General features: G+C 41.1%; 1 protein-coding gene across 5 annotated transcripts in view; it reads left to right on the top strand.

Annotated features, from left to right (window-relative positions):
• The window catches only part of Pip5k1b (phosphatidylinositol-4-phosphate 5-kinase, type I, beta), a 294854-nt gene that overhangs the window by 211211 nt on the left and 62943 nt on the right, over window positions 1-20700 (top strand). For 4 of the 5 annotated variants that reach the window (XM_005388578.2, XM_013516348.1, XM_013516346.1 and 1 more), the window contains one exon: window positions 2909-3053. In XM_005388578.2, coding sequence (XP_005388635.1) covers window positions 2909-3053 — 145 coding nt within the window. Of the gene's footprint in view, window positions 1-2908; window positions 3054-3687; window positions 3762-20700 lie in introns of those variants that run through there. The other variant, XM_013516349.1, reaches the window with a different exon arrangement.

The raw sequence follows: 20700 nt of genomic DNA, 5'->3' as shown, positions 1-20700 counted from the left end.
CATAAAATTAATGGTGTCTAAGAAACAGAAGAAAATTACAGCCTGGAAAGTAGGACACACTTTTTTTTTTGAAAACATAAAAAATATCATCCAACAAATAATCCCCATTATCAAATAGTTGCCACCCTTATCTTCCCACTTTTAGTCTCTTATAAGCCCTTCGCTTTTTTTGTCCACTTTTGCCTTTGGTTTTATGAAGCTGGGGAGATGCTGAGCTTCCTGAGGGCAAGCTTCTGAGGTCATTCGTGGCCTTAAGATTTGCACAGTGCCCAGTGGTGACAGTGGCTCCGTGCACAGACCAGGGGGCCTGGCTGAGTAGATGGGTGTTTCGGTCTGGCTCTCAGTCCCACCTTCTAGGAGCAGTTTCTTCTGCAGGTTCACACCACATCCCTATGCTCTGTAACTTTGCTGCCAGGGCCTGGCTACCTCTTCCCCAGCCTGGGCTGGGCAGCAGTGTGGCCCAGCAATAAGGACAGAGAGGACTTCTGAGTCCGGGGATGAACTTACTTCTAAACTATATTAATGAGGCTTTCAAATAGTGCGCTCACCATGACCTCTAAAGTTCAAGCAGCGGGGCCGGTTGTTAATCTAGAAAAAGAAATATGAAGAAACACACTACATGTATCCACATACCTGGAAACGTGGGAGTACCCATACTGTATTCTTTTCTCGTGCCTCGTTGGGCCTTTTGCTTCACGTTATGAGACATTATACTTGAAAAGGTCTCAGAAGTTTAAGAGCGTATTCTTTGAGACTGTAGCATGCCATTATCAAATGAGTTTCTCTGCAGTCTTTTATGTACAGGGTTTGGCCTCTTTCCCATGCCCTATGCTTGGGAACTTCCCCTTTCAGGGTGCATTAAATTATGGACAAATTTCCCTCTAGCTTTTACCCATTTGTTTTTGGCATCCTTGCTATGTCTGGATTGCGTTCCTTCTCTACTGTCCTGTAACAAATCATCACAAATTCAGCATCTTAAAGCAATACTCATTTATTAGCTAGTAGTTCTGTAAGTCAGAATATTGGCTACATCTCACCTGGGTTGTCTTCTCAGGGGTCTCAAAAGCAGAAATCAGGGACCAGCTGGACTGAGTTCCTCTCTGGAAGTACTATAGAGGAATCCACTTTCTGAGTCATTTGTGTTGTTGGAAGAATTCAGTTCCTCGCTGCTGTGTTAGGTGGGAGGCCCCTTTTCTTTCTCTGTGACAACTGAGAATCCTGCCTGGCCCCTAGGGACCCCCTACATTCCTTGCTGTGCAACCTCCACCATGCGCAAACAAAGAATTCCTTGACATTTCCCTTCAACATTTGCACTCTCGGATTGCCTACCTCCAACCTCTAGACCCAGATTTAAAGTGTTCATGTGAGGGGTTGGGGATTTAGCTCAGTGGCAAAGCGCCTGCCTGGCAAGCTCAAGGTCGTGAGTTCGGTTCCCGGTACCAGAGAAAAATAAAAAAACCAAAAATAAATAAATAAATAAAGTGCTCATGTGATTAGATCAAGCCCCCTGGATTATCTCTCCTTTGACCAATTCAGAGTTACCAGTTCAAAGCAACCTGGATTACATTGCAGAATCCCTTTTGCCAGGTCACACAGAATCATCCCAGCAGTGATATCTCATTGTATTCATCAGAATCACCCACACTCAAAGGAAGATCAGACAAAAGCGTGGGGCACTGGGAGTTCTCTTAGAATTCTACCTGCCACGTTGATTTAAAAAAGAAAAAAAAAAAAAAAACCAGGAGGATGGAGAAACAGTTCTAGATGATGATTTTATAAAATCATGAATGACCAAAGGTCAACATTCAAACATGAGATTTATTTTGACCTAAATGGAGGCAGAACTCCACCATCCAGAACTTTTTATGCATTGTTGTCTGGCCTCATAAAGTGCAGTGCTTCCTGTACTGCCTCCATTTTCTCTCCATGCCTCTCTCTATCCCACCACATAAACTCCTTCAGATCCAAGATCCTGGTGCTGGGCTGCAGCTCATTGCTAGAGAAGCTGCCTTGCACACAGAGGCACTGGGTTCAATTCCCAGCACCACAAAAAAAGAAAAGAAAACCCACACTCCCATGACAGTGCATATTTGGTCCAGTGTCCATTTCCACACTGAAAATACATACTGTTGGATATGCAGTGCCGATCGGGAAATGCCAGAAACCCCGTAAGGTTATATTGTATTTATTACATTTTTTTTTTCAGTTTGGGGGAAAGGTGAAAAAGAATCTACATAGATTCTATCAAAGTGGGCATGGGCCATTGTGGGTCTAGAACATTCTTCTTTCCCAAAAAGAGATGCTTCTTGTATGATTTCATGGGCTCCTAGGTTTTTCAAAAGAAATAGGATTTTTCTCACTTTTCATAATGCGTGCTTGCTATTAAGGTATAAGGTCAAGAGCCTGGGTCGCATTTAAAGGCATGTGTGGACTCAGTCATGGACTCTTGGTTTGTTGAAGCATTTTGCAGCTTGTGAAAAGTCATTTCAGGTCTAAACTGAGGGACACAGGCGTGTGCATTTCACAGGGGGAGCAAAGCAGGTTTGCTCTGGTTACACATCTGCCAGTCATGCTTTCAATCTCAGTCAAATTATCTCCTTAATCTCCTAGGACTTCTTAATGCCATCTTTTTGAAATAGCAAATCACTTTATTAGATTTGTAAAAGAACATTCATAATATCATTTCCATAAGCAATTTTGCAAATTAATTTAATTTCCTTTCTGTTTAACCTGTTTGCAAGCAGCTCTTTTACATTTCTACTGTAGTTCAGAAGAGCATAGCTAATTCATAATTTCATTTGCAGCTCAATGTGTAAAATGAATACTTTTGACTCATTGAAATTACTATAGGTACTGAAGCAGTATGTGATACTGAGATTCATGAGTGTGTGTTGCTTTCATTCCCCAGCTCTGGGATCTCGACACAGGCCAGACCTGGTCCCTAGCACTCCATCACTGTTTGAAGCCGCTTCCTTGGCAACCACTATTTCGTCTTCTTCCTTATATGTCAGTGAACATTGCCCACAAGACAGGACTACGCTTTATTCAAACAGGTAATACTTAGCAAGCACAATCAGTTTACCAGGCAGACTGTTACCACGTTATCAACAGTAGACCTATAGCAGTGTCTTTGACTCTGGCACCCAGGATGTGCCCGATGCTCACCTCATAAGTAAGACAGAGGGGACATGCTGATTTCTGCTGTGATGAAATACATCTGAGGGAAAGGTCTTCTTTACAGTTAATCAGTTTGTGGTATAGAAATTATACATTTGGATCTATGGAAAAAGACAAATCTTGCGCTGTTTTCATCTTAGTAATTTCTTAATGAATTTTTTAAGCAAGTTGTCTTGGTAAATATTACATGGATAGTCACAAAGACATTTACATATTCTTAATCTCCTAGGATTCTGTTTTGAAACATATTCTGTTTTGTATGTGTGACCTTAGTGACTGTAGTAAACAGAGTGATGGCTCCCAGGGTTGTCCATGTCCTAATTCCTGGAACTTATGAATATATTACTATATATGGCTAAAAAAATCTTTACAGATATGATTAAGATCTACTGTTTATTTTCTCTTTTTATATGTACAGTTTTATAAATAACTTCAGTTCTAGAAGAGAGTAATAGATATAGATATAATTATTATTTATTAAATGTTAAACGAACTTTTGTTGAAATCTAGCTCTCAAACATCAAGATGAAGCTGAGTGTTGTGGCTCAGACCTATAAGCCCAGAACTCTGGAAGGCTGAAGCCAGAGGATCAGAAGTTTGAAGCTAACCTGGGCAATTTATCAAGACCCTGTCTCAAAATAAAAAATAAAAACAAGGATCGGGGCTTGAGATGTAGCTCAGTACAAAAGCACTGGGTTCAGCTGCCATTAATGAGAAAAAATCATGATCAGATTTATGGGCTGGGGCTGTAGCTCAGTTCTAGGAATATTTTCCTAGCATGTATGGGTTTGATCTCCAGCACTGCCCCCTCCAAAAAAGTATCCAGAGGCAGTATTTCTTACACTGTAAGTCATTTTCCACCACTAGGCTGGTAGCTTAGTTTAATTTCAAAAAGATAAATCAATATGCTAGATCATTTTTAACACCTGCATATCTATAGAATCTACCTTTGTCTTTTGGCAAGTTAGACATTGGTAGTTTAACTTGCTGTATTAGTTCTTTCTTCTTGTTCTCTCTTGACCAGATACAAGAGCAGGTAGATAGCAAGTTAGGCATAAAGTATGTCCTGAGACTTGGAACAAATGTCCAGGTAGCCACAAATCTTAGCCAAGTCTGAGTTTAGATTTTTCTCTTTACAGGGCCGACAAATAAGGCTTCATTATAAATTATTTAGCTCATTTGAACTACATCAAAGTTATTTGATTTGGTTAGCTCCCCTGGATTGAAGACATTTAAAGTGACTTAAAGTCACATGCAATACCTTGAACATTTCTATTTGGTGTGTAAGTTAATCCCATCGGTATGGTATAGATGAACACATGAGGCTGCAGAAAGGTCTTCTGGTTGCAAATATAAATGCAACCTCAGAAGATAGCTGAAAAGTCCCAGTTCTCAACAAGGTCAGGAACAATTTTCATAGGATGCCATAATATGTTCTTACTGTTTGCTACTACGGTAATTAACGGGGACATGTAATTAGACATGTGCTTAAATCATTACTGAAATTCTCAGAACAAAAATAAAAGTATTTTTGCTTGGCTTTTGGTGGTTCTGGGGGTTGTTATTGTTAAATTTCCAGCCACTTGACCAGAGGGATTAAAGTCCCAGGTATTCAAAAGCTGTCCTCAGGATGTAGCCTTCCCTCCACACCCAGTCCTTCCTTCCCAGCCTGAAGCCTACCTCTGCACGCATGTCTCTGTGCGTATTCTCAGAGCTGTGCTAGAATTCTCGGTACTTTTCTTTATGCTGCTGCTAGCTAGCACATTGATTTATATAGGAGAAATTTTTTAGAGTCACCTATCTATGATATTCTTCCCCCTTTTTTTTTTTTGAAGTTTATTTCAAATAAATCTTTTTTTGATGCTATATCTCCAAATTACAATTTGACTATATTTAGCTATCATTCAGGGTTCATTTGCAAGAACAGGAAACAACTCTACCTGAAGCAGGAGGGAAGCAAGTACCAAGTGCACAGAATGGCTGGGGAAGTGGGCTTCTCCCTGGCCTCAGAGGTCAGTCCTGAACACTCTTCCGGGTTGGCCCTCAAGCGGTGCTGCGGCCTGGGCCATGATTAAGTGGGTGGCTCCCATGGAATGCAAGCCAGAGAAAAGTGTTTCCATGAGCCAAGAATGTTCTTAAAATGAGGCAACATTAAAAAAAATATGTGGCTTTACTTAAATACCCATATTTATTTGAAAGATAAATGCCATTTGGCATTTATCATCAGGACAGGAGAAGCATGAGCCATCCACGTCATCATCCTCCACGTCACTCTTCTGCTCTGTCCCCTGCCTGCTGCCGTAGTTGTTTCTGCTTTTAGCCTTGGGATGCTAGAAACTGAAAGGCACATCTCAATCCTTGAGGGCTGCCTTAGGAAAATCGTAAGGAAGAGGCTCAAAAATGCCAAAGAACTCTGGAGAAAAATAATGGTGCAAAAGTTCTTAGGAGTCCACATCCTTGTTTCCTTGACCCAGTATGGCCCATCCTACTTATTTAACAGGGAAAACTCACCAGAAAAACATAAAGAAATTATCATATTTCGTTTCCATTTGTTTTTTTCTTTAGGTGTCCCACATAGCGTCTTTGAGACAATAATTAGCCACTATTCTAAGTCTCATCTGGCCTACTAAGTTTTATTTTTTATTAGTACATGTTTGCAGTGTGTAATGTTTCTACTCCTTGTGTGGAGCTGGTTCATGAACAGGACACACCTTAATTCCTTTGCATCCCCTTCCCTTCCTCCCCCCCCCCTTTCCCTCCATCTCTTGATCCCCTTCCCATTTGAGAAAGATCTATCCCCCACTTTTATATCTGGTTCTTTTTTATATTTTGAGTTTCTCACGTAAGGCAAGCCAGGCAACATTTAAGCTTGTATGTTTGATTTCTTTCACTTAACATTAGGCCTCCTAGTACATCCATTTTCCTACAGATGACTCAAGTTTCTTTCTTTATGCCAGGGTAGAGCATCATTGTATAAATGGACATTTTCTTTATCCAGTCGTCTATTTATAGATACATAGGCTGTTTCCAAGGTTTAGCCACTATGAATTGTGCTGCCGTAAACATGGGTGTACACGTATCACTGTGACATGATGTCTTTAGCTCTTTCAGGAAGATACCTCAAAGGAAAATAACTGAATAACTCAAATGGAATTTCTAGTTTTAGTTTTTTAAGGAATCCCCGTACTGGTTTCCACAGTAGCTAGGAGTGAATTGTTTCTCATTAACCTTGCTGGGGATTTGATGAGTACTAACAATTTCAAGGCTTGAGTCTTTCCTTATCTCAGAAAATTTTTCTTCAATTATTGTTTTAATTATACTCTGCCCTATTCCCTTTTCTGGAACTTCTATGACATGGATGTTGGAGCTTCTGAATTCATTGTCTCTGGTAGTTTTTTGTTACTCATGAGCTGCTTGGACATTTGTACTGTATCCTTAGATACTTCTTCCATTTGGTCATCTAGATTGCTCATTCTTTCCTTGATTTTACCTATTCTACTGTGCAGGTCATCTACTGAATGTTTGATTTCTGAGACGTCTGGGTATTCTCAATCTCCTCTTGTATCTCCCTGAAGATGCTGATCACTCTTCTGAAATTTTCAGTTTCCTGGATTGAGTCTGCTTTGGCCATCAGCTCTTCTATTTTCAGAATCTTGTTTCTCTTTTCCTCTGTTTTCCCTAAAACCTTGGTAACTCCTGATGTAGCAGTCAGACTTGCCAGTGAACACTTCTCACGCTCATCAGAACTGCTGTCCAGTGATTCGGAGAGAGAGGTCCAATGCAAGGTGGGAACTGAGTATCTCAATCTCTGGAAGCAGCTCTTTCCTTTTCTTCTTCCTCAGCATTGTACACCTCCTGGAGCCGCCCCAACCTTTCCTTCTCCCTAACCGAATAACTACAGGCAAGTTCCTCACACAACACTGAGCCCTCTCCTCCCTTTGTGCTTAGGTTTCCTTCTCCCTCCTGCTGCTGCTGCTGCTCCTCCTCTTCTCTGTCCATTTCTGAGTTTTCTTTTTCTTCCTGCTCCTCTGCCATGTCAGAGTTTCCCTCTCCCTCCACTTCTGTCCCTGAGTTTTCTTCCTCCTCCTCCTCTTCCTCCTCCTTCTCCTCACCCCAGGTTACTTCTTCCCACTCCTCTTCTGCCTCCTCCATCCCAGAGTTTTCTTCTCCTCCGCTGGCCATGAGGCCTCCTGCTGCTCCATCTTGGGACTTTCTTTTCCCTTCCATTCTGAGGACACTGAGCTCCTCCCCTCAGGCATAGCCGCCTTCACCTCTTTAATGAACATGAAGTTCAAGCCATCACTTGCTGGGTCCCCAGCTCCACACTTTGAGGCTTTTAGAGCCCCTTTCGATGCCTCCCTACTCTCTTCCTCCTCAGTGTGCATCTGCATTCTGTGTGAAAACATCTTTCAGCAAATCTTTCACAAAAGCCTTTTGGCTGGTAATTTTCTGAGGCTCTGCAGGTCCGAGAATGTCTTTATTTTACCATCCTTTTAAATGCTAACTCAATCTTGTGTAGAAATGGAGGGTCAAAACCATTTTCTCCTAAAATGCTGAAAATGTGAGCCCCATTGCTTTCTGACTTCTGGTGTTCCTGACAAGAAGTCTGCAGCCAGCATCGGGATGGCTCCTTCATCCCTTGGTGGTCTTTCTTCTTTTAGAGCCTTTCTTTATTCTTCAGGTCCTCAAGGCTTCTTCTCTCCCCCATTTTTTTCACTGGCTTGCACTCTTCATTCTCTCTGTCCTCTCTTTCCAGAACTTCTAGCCAGACATCGTGATTTCTCTGTCGTTGCTACCGCACAAGGCTCCTCCCATACTTTTTTTGATTTTACCATTTTGAGGTAATTTCTTACCTTGGACCTCATTGTGATTTTTTTTTTTTTTTTTTTTTTTGGTTTTTCTCTGGTACCGAGAACCGAACTCACGACCTTGCGCTTGCCAGGCAGGCGCTTTTGCCACTGAGCTAAATCCCCAGCCCCTGTGATTTTTAGCTTTGTCTAATTTTTTACTCAGCTCATCTAGTTTTCTTTTAAAGGTCAAGCTTTCAATATCCTCTCCTATTTTGGAATCTATCTATTCCGCCAACTCTGTTTTTGATGAGGCTACATCTTTTACTTCCTGCTTCTCCATTATGCTTCTAGAGCTCTTTGAATTTTTCACTTCAGGTGTTGTGATTTTTACTTCCAAAATTTTCTGTGTGTTATTTGTCAGGGTTTCCACCACATCTTCAAACATGAGGTCCTGCCTTTCCTTCATGAATTCAAACTCATTCTTGTCACCTGCTAATGAGTTTTTGTACTCTGATTCAAGTACTAGGGCATCACCCTTTCAGTCTCCATTGATGCCTTTTTTTCATCCAGGGAACTTTTTCTGTCCCTTTGCCTGTCTTGCCACCTTGGACCCTGGGCATCATGGCTGTGTTACCAAAACTGATTTTCTATTCTAGGTAGTAATTTTTTTTTTTTTTTTTTTGCACAGTGGGTTGACTTTAGAAATTCAAAATTTTTTTAATGTCCCCTGTTTGCTGTGCCCAGCAGTAGGACGGCTTTGTACCAGGTATTCAAGTTAAGTGAAGGAGCAAGGAGCCAGTCCATTTTTATTTCAGTTTAGTGCATGGTGAGAGATATAGGTCTGGATTTAATTATCTGCATATAGATAGCCAGTTTTCCCAGAAACATTTATTAAGGAGACTATCTTTCCTCTAGTGTGTATTTTTTACCCTTTTGGCAAAGATCAAATAGTTAAATATGGTTGGATTTGTTTCTGCATTTTCTATTCTGTTCCATTGATCTTTGTGTCTGTTTTATGCCAGTACCATACTGTTTTTATCACTGTGGCTTTGTAATATAATTTCAAGTCTGAGATTGTGATGCCTCCCTTTTTTTCTCCTGCACCCAGAATTGTTTTGCTGTTCCAAGTCTCTTCTGGTTCCATATAAACTTTAGGGTTGTTTTCTCCAATTCTGTGAAGAATGATGTTGATATTTTGATTTGGATTGTGTTAAATCTGTTTATCACTTTTGGAAGTATTAACCTATTACAAAATTTTAAAACTGTACCCAAACAGCCTGGGGAGAAATGCCTTAGAAAAACAAGAAAATAGGTTGTATATTGATGTTATAATTCATATATGAGACTTTTTATGAATCATTTTTCTGTTCAAACTGTTCTGTTTTCCCATTTTGACATTATATTATACATATCTGTACTAAAATAAGCTACAAATTTTTCATCTACAAGTTGTCATTCTGTCAATCCTTTTAGGCTCTTGACTTGCAAGGTATTCATTAGCACCTAGATATCTCCAACCTAAATTAGATACCATGTGAGAAGCTGCTGTCTCAGAATTCTTTCTTTTAAGGATTATTTTTTTATAACTTCAAAATTTCCAATGTCTCTTGTAACCCATTCCTTTTTTAAGTGTACTCCAAAAACTGACAAGCAAAGGAAAAAAGGTATCATCTAAAAGATTACATTTAACCTGCTAATTAGGAGCACATATTTTAAAGTTCCAGTATATGGTCTATTGTTAGATCAGGCAGATCATTGGAATAAATTGAAACTCTCGTAGGCACATACTTCACAGGTAAATACTGGATTCAAGATTTGAATTTTTGATGCTTCAGTTTATCCTTCTGGTAAAAAGTCTGCTCTTTTAAATTAAACACTAAGAAATACAGAGGCAAATGTATTTTACCTCAAAATTAAGACCAATTCAACGTAATGTTATAGAAATGAGTCACACACATGTATATTCATTCTTTTCATGATTTCCTGCACAGTTGGTAGCAAAACTTAAACTCTTGATCATGCGTTAGGATGCAAAGCCTGACTTTCTCCCCATTCATCTGTGCTTTCATCATCAGAGATGCCCTCACCTGCATCCGCATTCCAGACAGTCTCATGTTTGCTAGTAGCTGTTTCTAACAGTTGGCTCACCCTGAAAACACATGGAGTTTTGAGAAAAGGGGAACGATATCCAAGGAAAAGCTACTGGCCATTTGCATGTAAAGGACCAACTGGGCAAGACTGCAAATGATGAGTCCATCATTCAGATCATTAGAGGCTGACCCAGCAGATCTGACACTAGTTCTGCTCGCCCCTGCCTGCCCTTAGAGCAGGGGTGGCAAACCCATGGCATGCATGCCACAGGAGGCTGTTTGCATTGTTGAAAGCTCTACAAAGTTCTCCATCATGGTTCGAGTACCATAAACCCAGGAGGAGGGGTAACAGTTGCCTCTAGCCACAAGCCAACCCCCATAAATCTCTTACCACTGACATTTAAAGACACACAGGTAGGATTGAGACCTTTCTTTACATTTGCTTGTAAAAATCAGGAAGTAGAGGGACTTTCAGTGACATACACAGGTGTACTAATAGTACTTCAGTCAGAACAAGTCTTCATGGTCCAAGCCTGTTCTTTTCACCACACTACCCATGCATCGTGGCCTTCAGACCCTTTTGGTCTGTGTGCAGAGCACTGGTTGGTCAGATTTTTCCTGGCATGAATTCTAACCCTGTGTTTGAGCTCCCTTCTTTCACAGTGTAATAATTAACAGGTTTCTTGTAGGCAGGGGTGGGCGCATGGTAATATCTACCTATGGTGTTCATTCTATAAGTCATTGGCTACTTTTCTTGTTTCAAACATCAGTTGCTCTGTCACAGTACCAGTCACAGTTCAAATCAGTAGCCTAATATTAATAACAACAATTACAGTAATAGGCAATTGGCACACACGGTGGTGCACACCTGTAATCCCAGCACTTGGGAGATGGAGGCAGGAGGATCAATAAGAGTGTGAGGGCAGCCTGGGCTACATGGTGAATTCAAGGCCAGCTTGACCTACAAAGCAAGACCCTGCCTGAAAAATAAAAGGCAAGTATTAGGCCTTGGTCTGAGTTAAGCCCTTTACATGGATCAAGTCACTTAATTCTCATAGCAACTCTGTAAGGCCATCACATGTATTATCTCCAGTTTACAGATGAAGAAATTGATGCCTAGCAACCTTAGGTAACTGCAAAAGTCACATAATTAAAAACCTGACCCATGACACCTGCCCATAGCACTGATGTGGAGGAAAAGCACGGCCTGTTATTCAACAGCGGTCCCCATTCAGACTGTCACATCTCAGGCAGGACAAGATGTAAAGGATGCTTTTAATGGGAGTTTAGTCACATTGGCGTAGGTTCCATTTGTCCTCATCTGTTTTGCCTTTCATTTCTCTCTGTAATTTTGAATGAGGATTTTCATTTTCAAAGATTTTAGAGATAAAACCTCTCTAAAATCAAATAAATAAATAAAATAACGCTTTAACAGTACAGCATATTAATTTAAATTCATGAGCACTGTAGAATAATTGTCTCCTCAAGCTTCTGTTTCCAGCTTTCCAGGTGGGCTGCAATTCACTACATAATCACTGAGAAGAGACTTTAGGTAGAAAGGTTTCTGTTTGATGTAGAAAATCCTGTATCTTCTGTTGACATGGCAAGGTTCACAGGAACCTTTTGGACTTCATAAGGATTCTAGTTCTCTAACCCTAAACCCAAGGGAAGGACAGACACACCTGCAGCATCTGCTGGGGACATGGCAGCCACCTGGTGTGCTGGGACCCTCCCCCGCCCTCCATGCAGGCTGTCCCCCATCACAGTTGCTGCCCTTTTAACTTTACTCAAAGTTATTTACCTTTATGTTTGTGGTTTCCCTATTTGTGGAATTTGGGTTATTAATCTCCTGCCTCCAAAGAGTTGCTCTGAAGTTTAAGCGAAATAATCAAAAAGTATTTATAACACTTCCTAGCACATAGTAAGCACCATCAAAGCATTTGCTAAAATAACCAAATGCATCAAGGAACAAAGGTCTGTACCTTCCCCATTAGTGCCACTGGAAGGCAAAAGATGTGATTATTTTTGGCAAAGAACCATCAGATGGCACTTTCTTAGTCAAAGTCTAGGCAAGGAAGCAGGAAACACCCATGGAATTTCAAATGGCACTGGTTATAGAGTGCAGAGAGCCTGGAAGAATAGAGAGAAGATGAGAAACCCAAGCAGATACCCGTGGGAAGCAGCTCCCACATGAGCCCTGCTGCATCACCAGAACTGAGAGTTCAGAAGCAGGGGCCTCCCACTTGGGACCTCCATGAACAGGGACCTTGGAAGAGAATGCTTTAATTCATAAGGTGCTGCCACCTTATGAACAGGGACCATGGACTTCATAAGAAGTCCATAAGAAGAGGATGCTCCATAAAGAGCTGGAATAGCGGCAGGAGCACAGCTGCCTGTAGATATACCAACAAAGAAGGGAGAATGAAAATGAGAGAGAAAAAGGCCAGAGACCTATGCACGTCCCACCTTTTTGCTCATCCCCTGCAGTGCCTGGGTGGTGGAACCGGACAGAGCCTCTGGAATGCAGGTGGCCAACGCTCCACCCTAGCACTGCAAAGTAGGTGAACACAGGATGTAAACAACAGCTGCGTGCACAGAGCAAACACTAGGTGAATGCAAGATGTTCAAAAAAATTACAAAGATGAAAGCATTATAAAGGGAGAATGCATGCAAGAACAGGAACTGACTTAGACTGTTGTAAAAGGAATCACAGATCACTTATTAACATGCCGATGTAATAGTAGTGTGTAAAGAGCTGTGATTTTGGAGAATGATCTGTGCAACTAACGATTGCAGAATTTATCAACAAGTCTCTCTGACAGTGAGTATCGCTCTCCTGGTACTACTCACCCTCCTACTGGGAATATGCACAGAAATGTCTTAACTAAGTCAGGCACACAACAGATTTTAAAAAGTTCCTTAGGTCAGAAATTCCTCTAAAAGGTCTGTGGAACCCAGAAGGGTCAGCCTCTGACAGGCAGCAGACAGTGTGGCTGGAGAAAAGCCATCACTCATGCCTGAGCAAATAGTTTTACTCTATTGCCGATACCCGATTTCTGAACCCCCTACTCGCCCTGTCTTACCAGCTCAGTATGATTCAGTCCGCAGCAAGCACACACAGGGGAGAGAGAAGGGCCGCATCCGTCCTCTCAAAGTAAGAGAGGGATTTAGTCAGCTTGTCCCTAGTGTCAGGAAACTAGGTCTTCACACAAATGATGGCTTATTCCGAGGAGAGTAACACTCCCTGGGACCCCAATGCAAAGCCCTGCTTAATTTCTGGCCTCCCCAGAGAAGAGTGTCTCATGTTCAGAATTTGGGGCTGTTATAGCACACTGGGATCTGTGGGAAGCTAAGGGAAGCCTCACATCGCCCTCCAGTGCATTGGAACCTGGTGGAAGCTGCTTAATAAACCCGTTTGCTTATTTGCACAATAAGATTCCACTCCTCAGTCCCCACCCCAACCCCAGGGCAGGGGGCATGCGGTTTATTTGTTTGTTTGTTTTTTATTTTATTTTAAAGAGAATTTTTAAAAAGAGAAGTAGCAAAATACCAACAACATAGACAAAAACAAAACAAAGCAAAAACAATAAAAATGATACAGGGTTTCAGAACAAAATGATAAGAATTAACAGTTGTTGTTATATTACATATTGTTATGTTCAACGAAGTTGCTCAGATTACCATATGTGAGAAAGCAAGATGGATCAAACCGTTAAGAAAATAAAAAATAAAAACAAAACAAAAAAGACCATTAGAAATGATACAGAGTTTAACTAGACAAGATGGTAGGAATTCACCTGTGGTTGTTACATTGCATATTGTTGTCTTCAAATTAGTTGTTCAGATTACCAGATATAAGCATGCAAAATAAGTCAAAAAATATTAAGCATTAACTGTTCCTTTCAATAAACCATTAGACATCAGCAGTACAGTTATCCTAGCTATCCTTCTATATATTTTCCCTTCCTTTCTTTTTCTTCTTTCCCTCATCCCAGTTGCTCCTTCCTTTGAGCAATTTCTTTCCCTTTCATAGTCTATTGTATGTTTTGGGTTTTATTTACTCTTTCAGGTTCTTACACTAGGGAGACAATATGATGTTTACACATGTGGGTCCAATTTATTTCACTTATTAATTTGGTCTCTAGTTGCATCCATTTACCTATTAAAGCCTCAAGTTTATCTTTTTTATAGCTAAGTAATACTCCATGGTATAAAAATACCACATCTGTTTTATCCATTCCTCAGCTGATGGTCATTTGGGTTGTTTCCAAGATTTAGCTATGACAAACTGTGCTGCTATAAACATGGGTACACATATATCACTGTGGTATGATGTTTTTAATTCTTCTGGGAAAATACCCGGAAGGGGAATAGCTGGGTTAAGTGGGACTTCCAATCCTAGTTTTGTGAGGAATCTCCACACTGATTTCCACAGTGGTTTCACCAATCTACACTCCCACCAGCAGTGAAGAAGCGTTCCTTTTTCTCCACAGCCTCTCCAGCATTTGCTATCGGTTGATTTCTTAATGCTAGCCATTCTTTCTGGGGTGAGATGGAATCTCAGTGTTGTTTTAATTTGCATTTCTCAAATGACCAACGATGTTGAACATTTTTTCATATATTTATTTGCCATTAGTATTTCTTCATCTGAGAAGTGCGTATTCATCTCAGATGCCTGTTTTTGGATTGGGTCTTTGAATTTGGGGGGCCTGGGTTTTTTTCAATTATTTATATGTTCTAAATAGAAGTCCTTTGTCTGAGGGACAGTTGGCTAAAATTTTTTCCCAATCTAAGGGTTTTCTTTTTAGTCTGTTGGTGATTTCTTTTGGTGTGCAAAAACTTTTCCATAAGATGAGATCCCAGTTGTTGATTCTTTGAAGTATTTCTGTGCAGTTTGGTTTTCGTTCGTGAACTCTCTGCCTGTACCTCTGTCTTCAAGATTTCTACCTACTTTCTCATCCAGTAGATTTAAAGTTTCTGTTTTAATATGTAGATCTTTGATCCATTTTGACTTTCGTTTAGTGCATGGTGCTAGACATGGGTCTAGTTTTAGTCTTTGGCATATGGAAAGCCAGTTTTTCCAGCACCATTTATTAAAGAGGCCATCTTTCTTCCAAGAGAGTGTACGATTTACATCATATTAGTCTGCACTGGAACTTTACCAAGTGCCTGCCTTTTTTGCTTTTTACAAACTATAGGACTGCTTCTGAAGTGATTAGCTTTTCAATTTCTCATATATCTCTGCATGGACAGGAAATGTAAGTGACATTTTCAGATATCTAGCATTTTATGAAGAATGGTAGAAGATTCGGTGGCAATTCAAAGAACACTCACTTTTTAAGGAATTGGTGCTTGGTAATATTTCTAGGTGTTTTATGAGTTAATGAGGTTTCTGTTGGATCTAAATTGTGGATAAGTGATATTACAAAAAGAAGTAAAGTTAGGAAGCTACTGGCCAGTATCTGAATAGCCTAAGATAAAAATAAATAAATACCCCTTTTATCCATTCTGCACCTCTTAGATCTGGTACCTCTTTTTCCCCCTTGATTCCAATCATTGGGCTCCAGCTTGGAAGAGTGGCTTGTAGGCAGTGCGTGGATCTGAAGATGCTCCCAGTTCTCTGCCATTTTTCCCTGACCCTCTGGAGAATGTTCCACAGCCAACTAGATCCTATATCTAGGTGCCTGCATCTAGAAATGAGGCCCTGAAACCTGCATTTTAGCAAGCTTCTCAAGAGATCCTTAAACCTGGAGCACAAGAAAAAAATTTTAGAGATTAACCCTTTTTCCTGTATGAGGAATAAAAAAATGTCTCTGCCTTTTGGTTCAGCTGAGATCTTGCTGGAATCTTTCAAAGAATTAATATGTAACATGCATAGCCTAAAACACAAGCCACGGCCCAGTGGATATTTTCAAACTATATCAAGATCATGACCTCAGTTTCTTTCTAGTACTTCAAATCTGTCTGCACAGACACAACGCAAGAGCAGCCTTGCCCTAAGGCAGTGATGGCGAACCTTTTAGAGCTTTCAGTATAACAAACAGCCCCTGCCTCACTCATGCCGCAGGTTCACACACATGCCACAGGTTTAACATCACTGCCCTGAGGAATTTCAGGTTGGCAGTATCCCTGGGAAATGCTGCAGCTGCCAAAACCTGCATCCCAGCTCAGCCTCAGTGACCTGAAGCCAAAGTACAGTGCAGCTCAGCAGCTGTTCTTAACCTCCTTGCATCTGCAGAGACTTTTGACTCTGTAGCCAAGCACAGCATTCTAAGATCCCCTGAGCGTCACTGCCTCTCCTGCTCTTCTTAAGGGTCAATTTAATCCTCTGAGTCCTGAGAAGTCCCCCTGACCATTTGGCTGTGTCCATGTGGTTTTCTGGTTGCTCCTGGGTTGATGCGCATTAGCCTCCTGCCCTGGACAACTCCTGGAAGACAGCAGCGCCCTTCCCACAGGGCTGCCCATGTCAATCCAGTAGCTCGCACTGCCTTGGCCTCTGTTTGAGACGTTCCCTTTTGGCCCACCTATTGCATTCCTGCTTGGCCTTCAGAGCCTTTGCCTCCAGTCTAGTTCTTGTGTTGTACACAAGTAATGATGACTGCCTGGGCCTGAGATCCAGGGCAGGGAACCAAATCTTCTGGCTCGTGTTAGCAGTTTGGCCACTTCCCCTCCATTCAACGGCCCTCTTGAAGGGCTCTGCCAGAATCCTGAGTTTAATTTTGTTTTGCTGATAGGCATCAAGTACACAGGAAGAGTGACAAACATGACTTCTCCCAAGGCAAAAGGAAAGTTGGTCCCAACATCCTGTTTAAACCTTCTGTTATCTGTGGAATTATCTCCACAGCAGGCAGCTCTGTGTCCTGCCATTAAGGCGACTTGTTGATCTTTGGGGGAAAGAATTTCACAGTGGAAGCTGCTCGCATAAACCAGCTGCTGGAGACTCATTAACTCCAGAGGACTGGAGTTAATGCCCCACCCAGCTTCCCACAGGGGGACCAAGACCATCCGCCACAACCTCTCTCTGGCTTTTAGTTCATGACAGATAAGGGTGTCGGGAGAGTTAGGTCAGTATTCAAGGGAATTAGGAGACAGTGATCAACTCTCAATTCAGAACCATATTAATGCAAAACGTCAAGATTCAATAACCTGGTTTCTAGGGTAAAGTAATAAAGATGAATTGTCTAATGCTATTGTTTTTCTCACCAGCCTTATTAAAAGTCAGTGTTTAGAAGGTCACAGAATCACTTAAAAACAACCAGACTTGTTTATTATTCACTGAAGGATTTGGCTAAAATGAAAATATTATCCTGATATCTACTTGGGGACAAAAGATGATGGCATTTTTCTGTGTTTCTTTTGTTTCTAATCCCTCCAGAATAGTGCTTCTGAGCCTTTAAGCACTTGTCTGGGAAAAGGTATGCTGTCTTTTATTTATATGTGGACACATCCGGGTTGGTTCCCTGCTAATTCCAGCTGCTGTTACTGGCTGTTTTCTTTGTTGTCCCTGAGTTGTGATGAGAGAAAGCCGCATTCCAAGGTCAAGTCAAAGCTTGCTTCAGAGATGGATCAGATGCCTACCTCTTTGCCTTTAACTGCTCACCCCTGATACTTTTCTAATTCCATAGCAAAACTCTCCTTAAAAGAACCAGAGCTTTGAGAATAGCGACTTTTCTGATATTGTGTCATGCGGCCCTTTCTTTTTGTGTCAAAATTATATGCACAGAGTTTAACAGTGAATTGTATAAAATCTGTTTATTTTTAAAGAACACAGCTTTGCCCACCTCACCTACACTTTACCGACTTCAAATGTAGCCTTCTCTGACCCTTTCGGTTAATTACTTTGCAGTGAATTCCACATCTGCAAATAGCATGGTACATTGTTATTTCTTCATATTTCAGGCTAGGGTAGTAGCTAATAACTTTTCCTTCTGGAAGATGAAGACTGATGTCTTTTCCTCACCCGATACCTGCCCCTGCACTCTTCCTGCCTCCCTTGCCCACCCCCACTTCCTGTCTCCTAGTATAGTTACATCTGGACTGTGCTTAGAACAGTATTGACTGTTTGATTGTGGCTGTATAAATACTGTGATGTAGAATCGACTCTTAGTATCCATGGGAATATGGAGTTCTGGGACCCCCAACAGATGCCAAAATTCACGAAAGGTCGGGTCCCTTATATCAAATAGTGTACTATGTGCTGTAACCTACACACCCTCATGTATACTTCAGATCATGTCTGGATTACTTATTCCTAATAAAATATAACAGCTGTATAAATAGTTGCTACATTGTGTTGCTTAGGGAATACTGATGAGAAAATCTTTATAAATATTCAATACAGATACCATTCTTTTCTGAAAATTTTTCCTCACCATTGGTCAAGTCCGAGGGTTCTAATAGCCTACATGCTAAGGTTGCCTTTCCTTTCCTGTGTTTCTTTTTCTCCTGTAGCAGATAATTACCTTGTCCTCTCATTTGCTTAGATTTTGGTGTATTTTTGCTTCCCAAACCAATTACATGGCTGTGTACATGGCTGTGTAGGTTTTGTTCATTTCATTCCTTTGCAGAAGTTTTCCCCAGAGCCTCTGACCTCATAGCCAGGACTTACTGTTTCCAGGGCCTGATGCACATCTGCTACTTTGGGGTCTCCCTTCTGCATCTTCCTGAGGGTCCTCCTCACCTTCTTTCTGTTTTGAGTCTCCTGTTTGACCTCTTTCTCGGCTTATTCCCTTACCTCAGTGGAGCACATCTTCCAGTATCTCCATGAAGGAGACTTACAGAATACAAAATCTTAAAGGACTTGGATGCCTGTGTTTGTGCTGTAACCCTCACCCTCCATGGATAGATAGGGCTGTGGGTATAGAATTCTAGGTCATAAATCTTTTTCTGTTTCCTCCAAAATTGTGAAGACTTTGCTCCATTATTTTTCAGTTCCCACTTACTTGAGAAATCCATTACTGTTCTGGCTTCCGGCTTCCTTTATATGCCCTATATCTTCTTTCCAGAAACTTGTCATCTCTACAGTTCTCTCTTGCTGTTTCAGTATTTTATAATGACACTGCTTAGCATAGGCTTGCTATCACCCAGCAGTCTAGCACTTACAGACTCTTCAATTTGCAGACTCTAAGTATGGGTAAATTTTCTTAACTTATTTCCTCTTTTGTATTTTCTTCTTCTTCTTTCTGCCATTATGTTTATGTATAAAGATTCTTCTGGGTTTGTCCTCCAAATTGATTTACTTTTCTCTCTTCATTTCCGTCTATTTATCTTTCTGTTCTACTTGAGAGATTTTTCTCAACTTATTCTCCTAATCTCTGTACTGGTTCTTAATTTCCATTGCCATATATCCTAAGAATTCTTTTTTGTTCCCTGAGATTTCATTTTTTATCCAAATTTCCTTATCTCATGACTATAATTTCTTCTAATTTCTCTCTGAGAATATTAGGATGGTGGTTTTGGTTTTGCCCAAATGTTGGGCTCCTCTTCCTTTTTGGTCTCCACTTTCATTCAGAATGGGAGATTTTTTTTCCTAGATTTTGGCTTGTTGGCCAAGTTTCACTCAGAGATAACCTGGCTGGGACACTGGAGCCAGTGTTAGTGTCTGTCAGTCTCTGCTGTTGAGCTGCTCAGATTTTCTATAGAGGATGATTCCATTTCCTTGCTTGGAGGGAAAAAGTCCAGCTGTCATTCTTCTGGGATTTCTGGAAGGAAAAAGAGTTGAGACCTCAGCATCTGATACACATACCTCCTCTTCTTCTCTTTTCCTTCAACTACTTCTGGTGTCCAAAAATCTAGGGCTGGGGATATAGCTCAGCAGTATAAGTGCCTGCCTGGCAAGTGCAAGGTCCTGAGTTCGATTCCCGGTACCAATAAAATAAAATAAAATAAAAGCTTTCAAAAATCTACAAATCATATCTTCATCAGGAAAAGAAAAAGAAAAAGAAAAAAGACCTTCCCATCTTCTGCTGTAGCGAGGCAGGCTGTGTGCCTGGCTGTGGTTTTCTTTGGTGTTCCCAATGGGAATTTAGGATTTTGCTGTCTTGAATTTGCTAAGTTGGTTACTCCCTGTCTGCAGGCCTTTGAGTCTACAAAATTTGCTTCTGTTAGCTTCTCCTCATCTTCTACCCTTTTACAGATTCAGTAGTTTTAGAGCAGTTGAATGTGTCAGTAGAATTAGATGAGACGTGCTTCTATGTGCCTCTGCTGCTTTATCCCAAGAAGTCCAAGTGAGGCTTTGAAGCCTGCAGCACAGCTTCATAGCAGAACCAGAGCTAAGACTTTCAATTCCCGGCTCCTTGTTCAGAGTGGCCCCTTTCCAAATAGATAAAATAACAGATTAATCCAAAATTAGCATGTTTCTTATTGGGTATGAATTAGTTTATGACTTTACAGAGTTCTTTATGTTTTACTTTTACCTAGGATCTCATACGCGATGAGACAGTAAGTCAGGAAGCAGCAGAGGTCTTTCCAGCACCCTCATGCTGCAGGCCTAACCCACCTAAGGAGATCTAGGGAAGAGCCTGTAGTTACACTGCTTTCCAACTTTGGTGCTTCCTCAATTTCCCATGTGGCCAGAGCTGTACTGGGCCTGACCTCTATGTGGGGGAAAAATGAAGTTATGGTCAAAGACTAAAATGGGCAAA

Source organism: Chinchilla lanigera, unplaced genomic scaffold (assembly GCF_000276665.1).
Source record: "Chinchilla lanigera isolate Chin_1 unplaced genomic scaffold, ChiLan1.0 scaffold00033, whole genome shotgun sequence".
Classification (NCBI taxonomy): Eukaryota; Metazoa; Chordata; class Mammalia; order Rodentia; family Chinchillidae; genus Chinchilla; species Chinchilla lanigera.
This window is presented reverse-complemented; position numbering and strand designations above follow the sequence as displayed.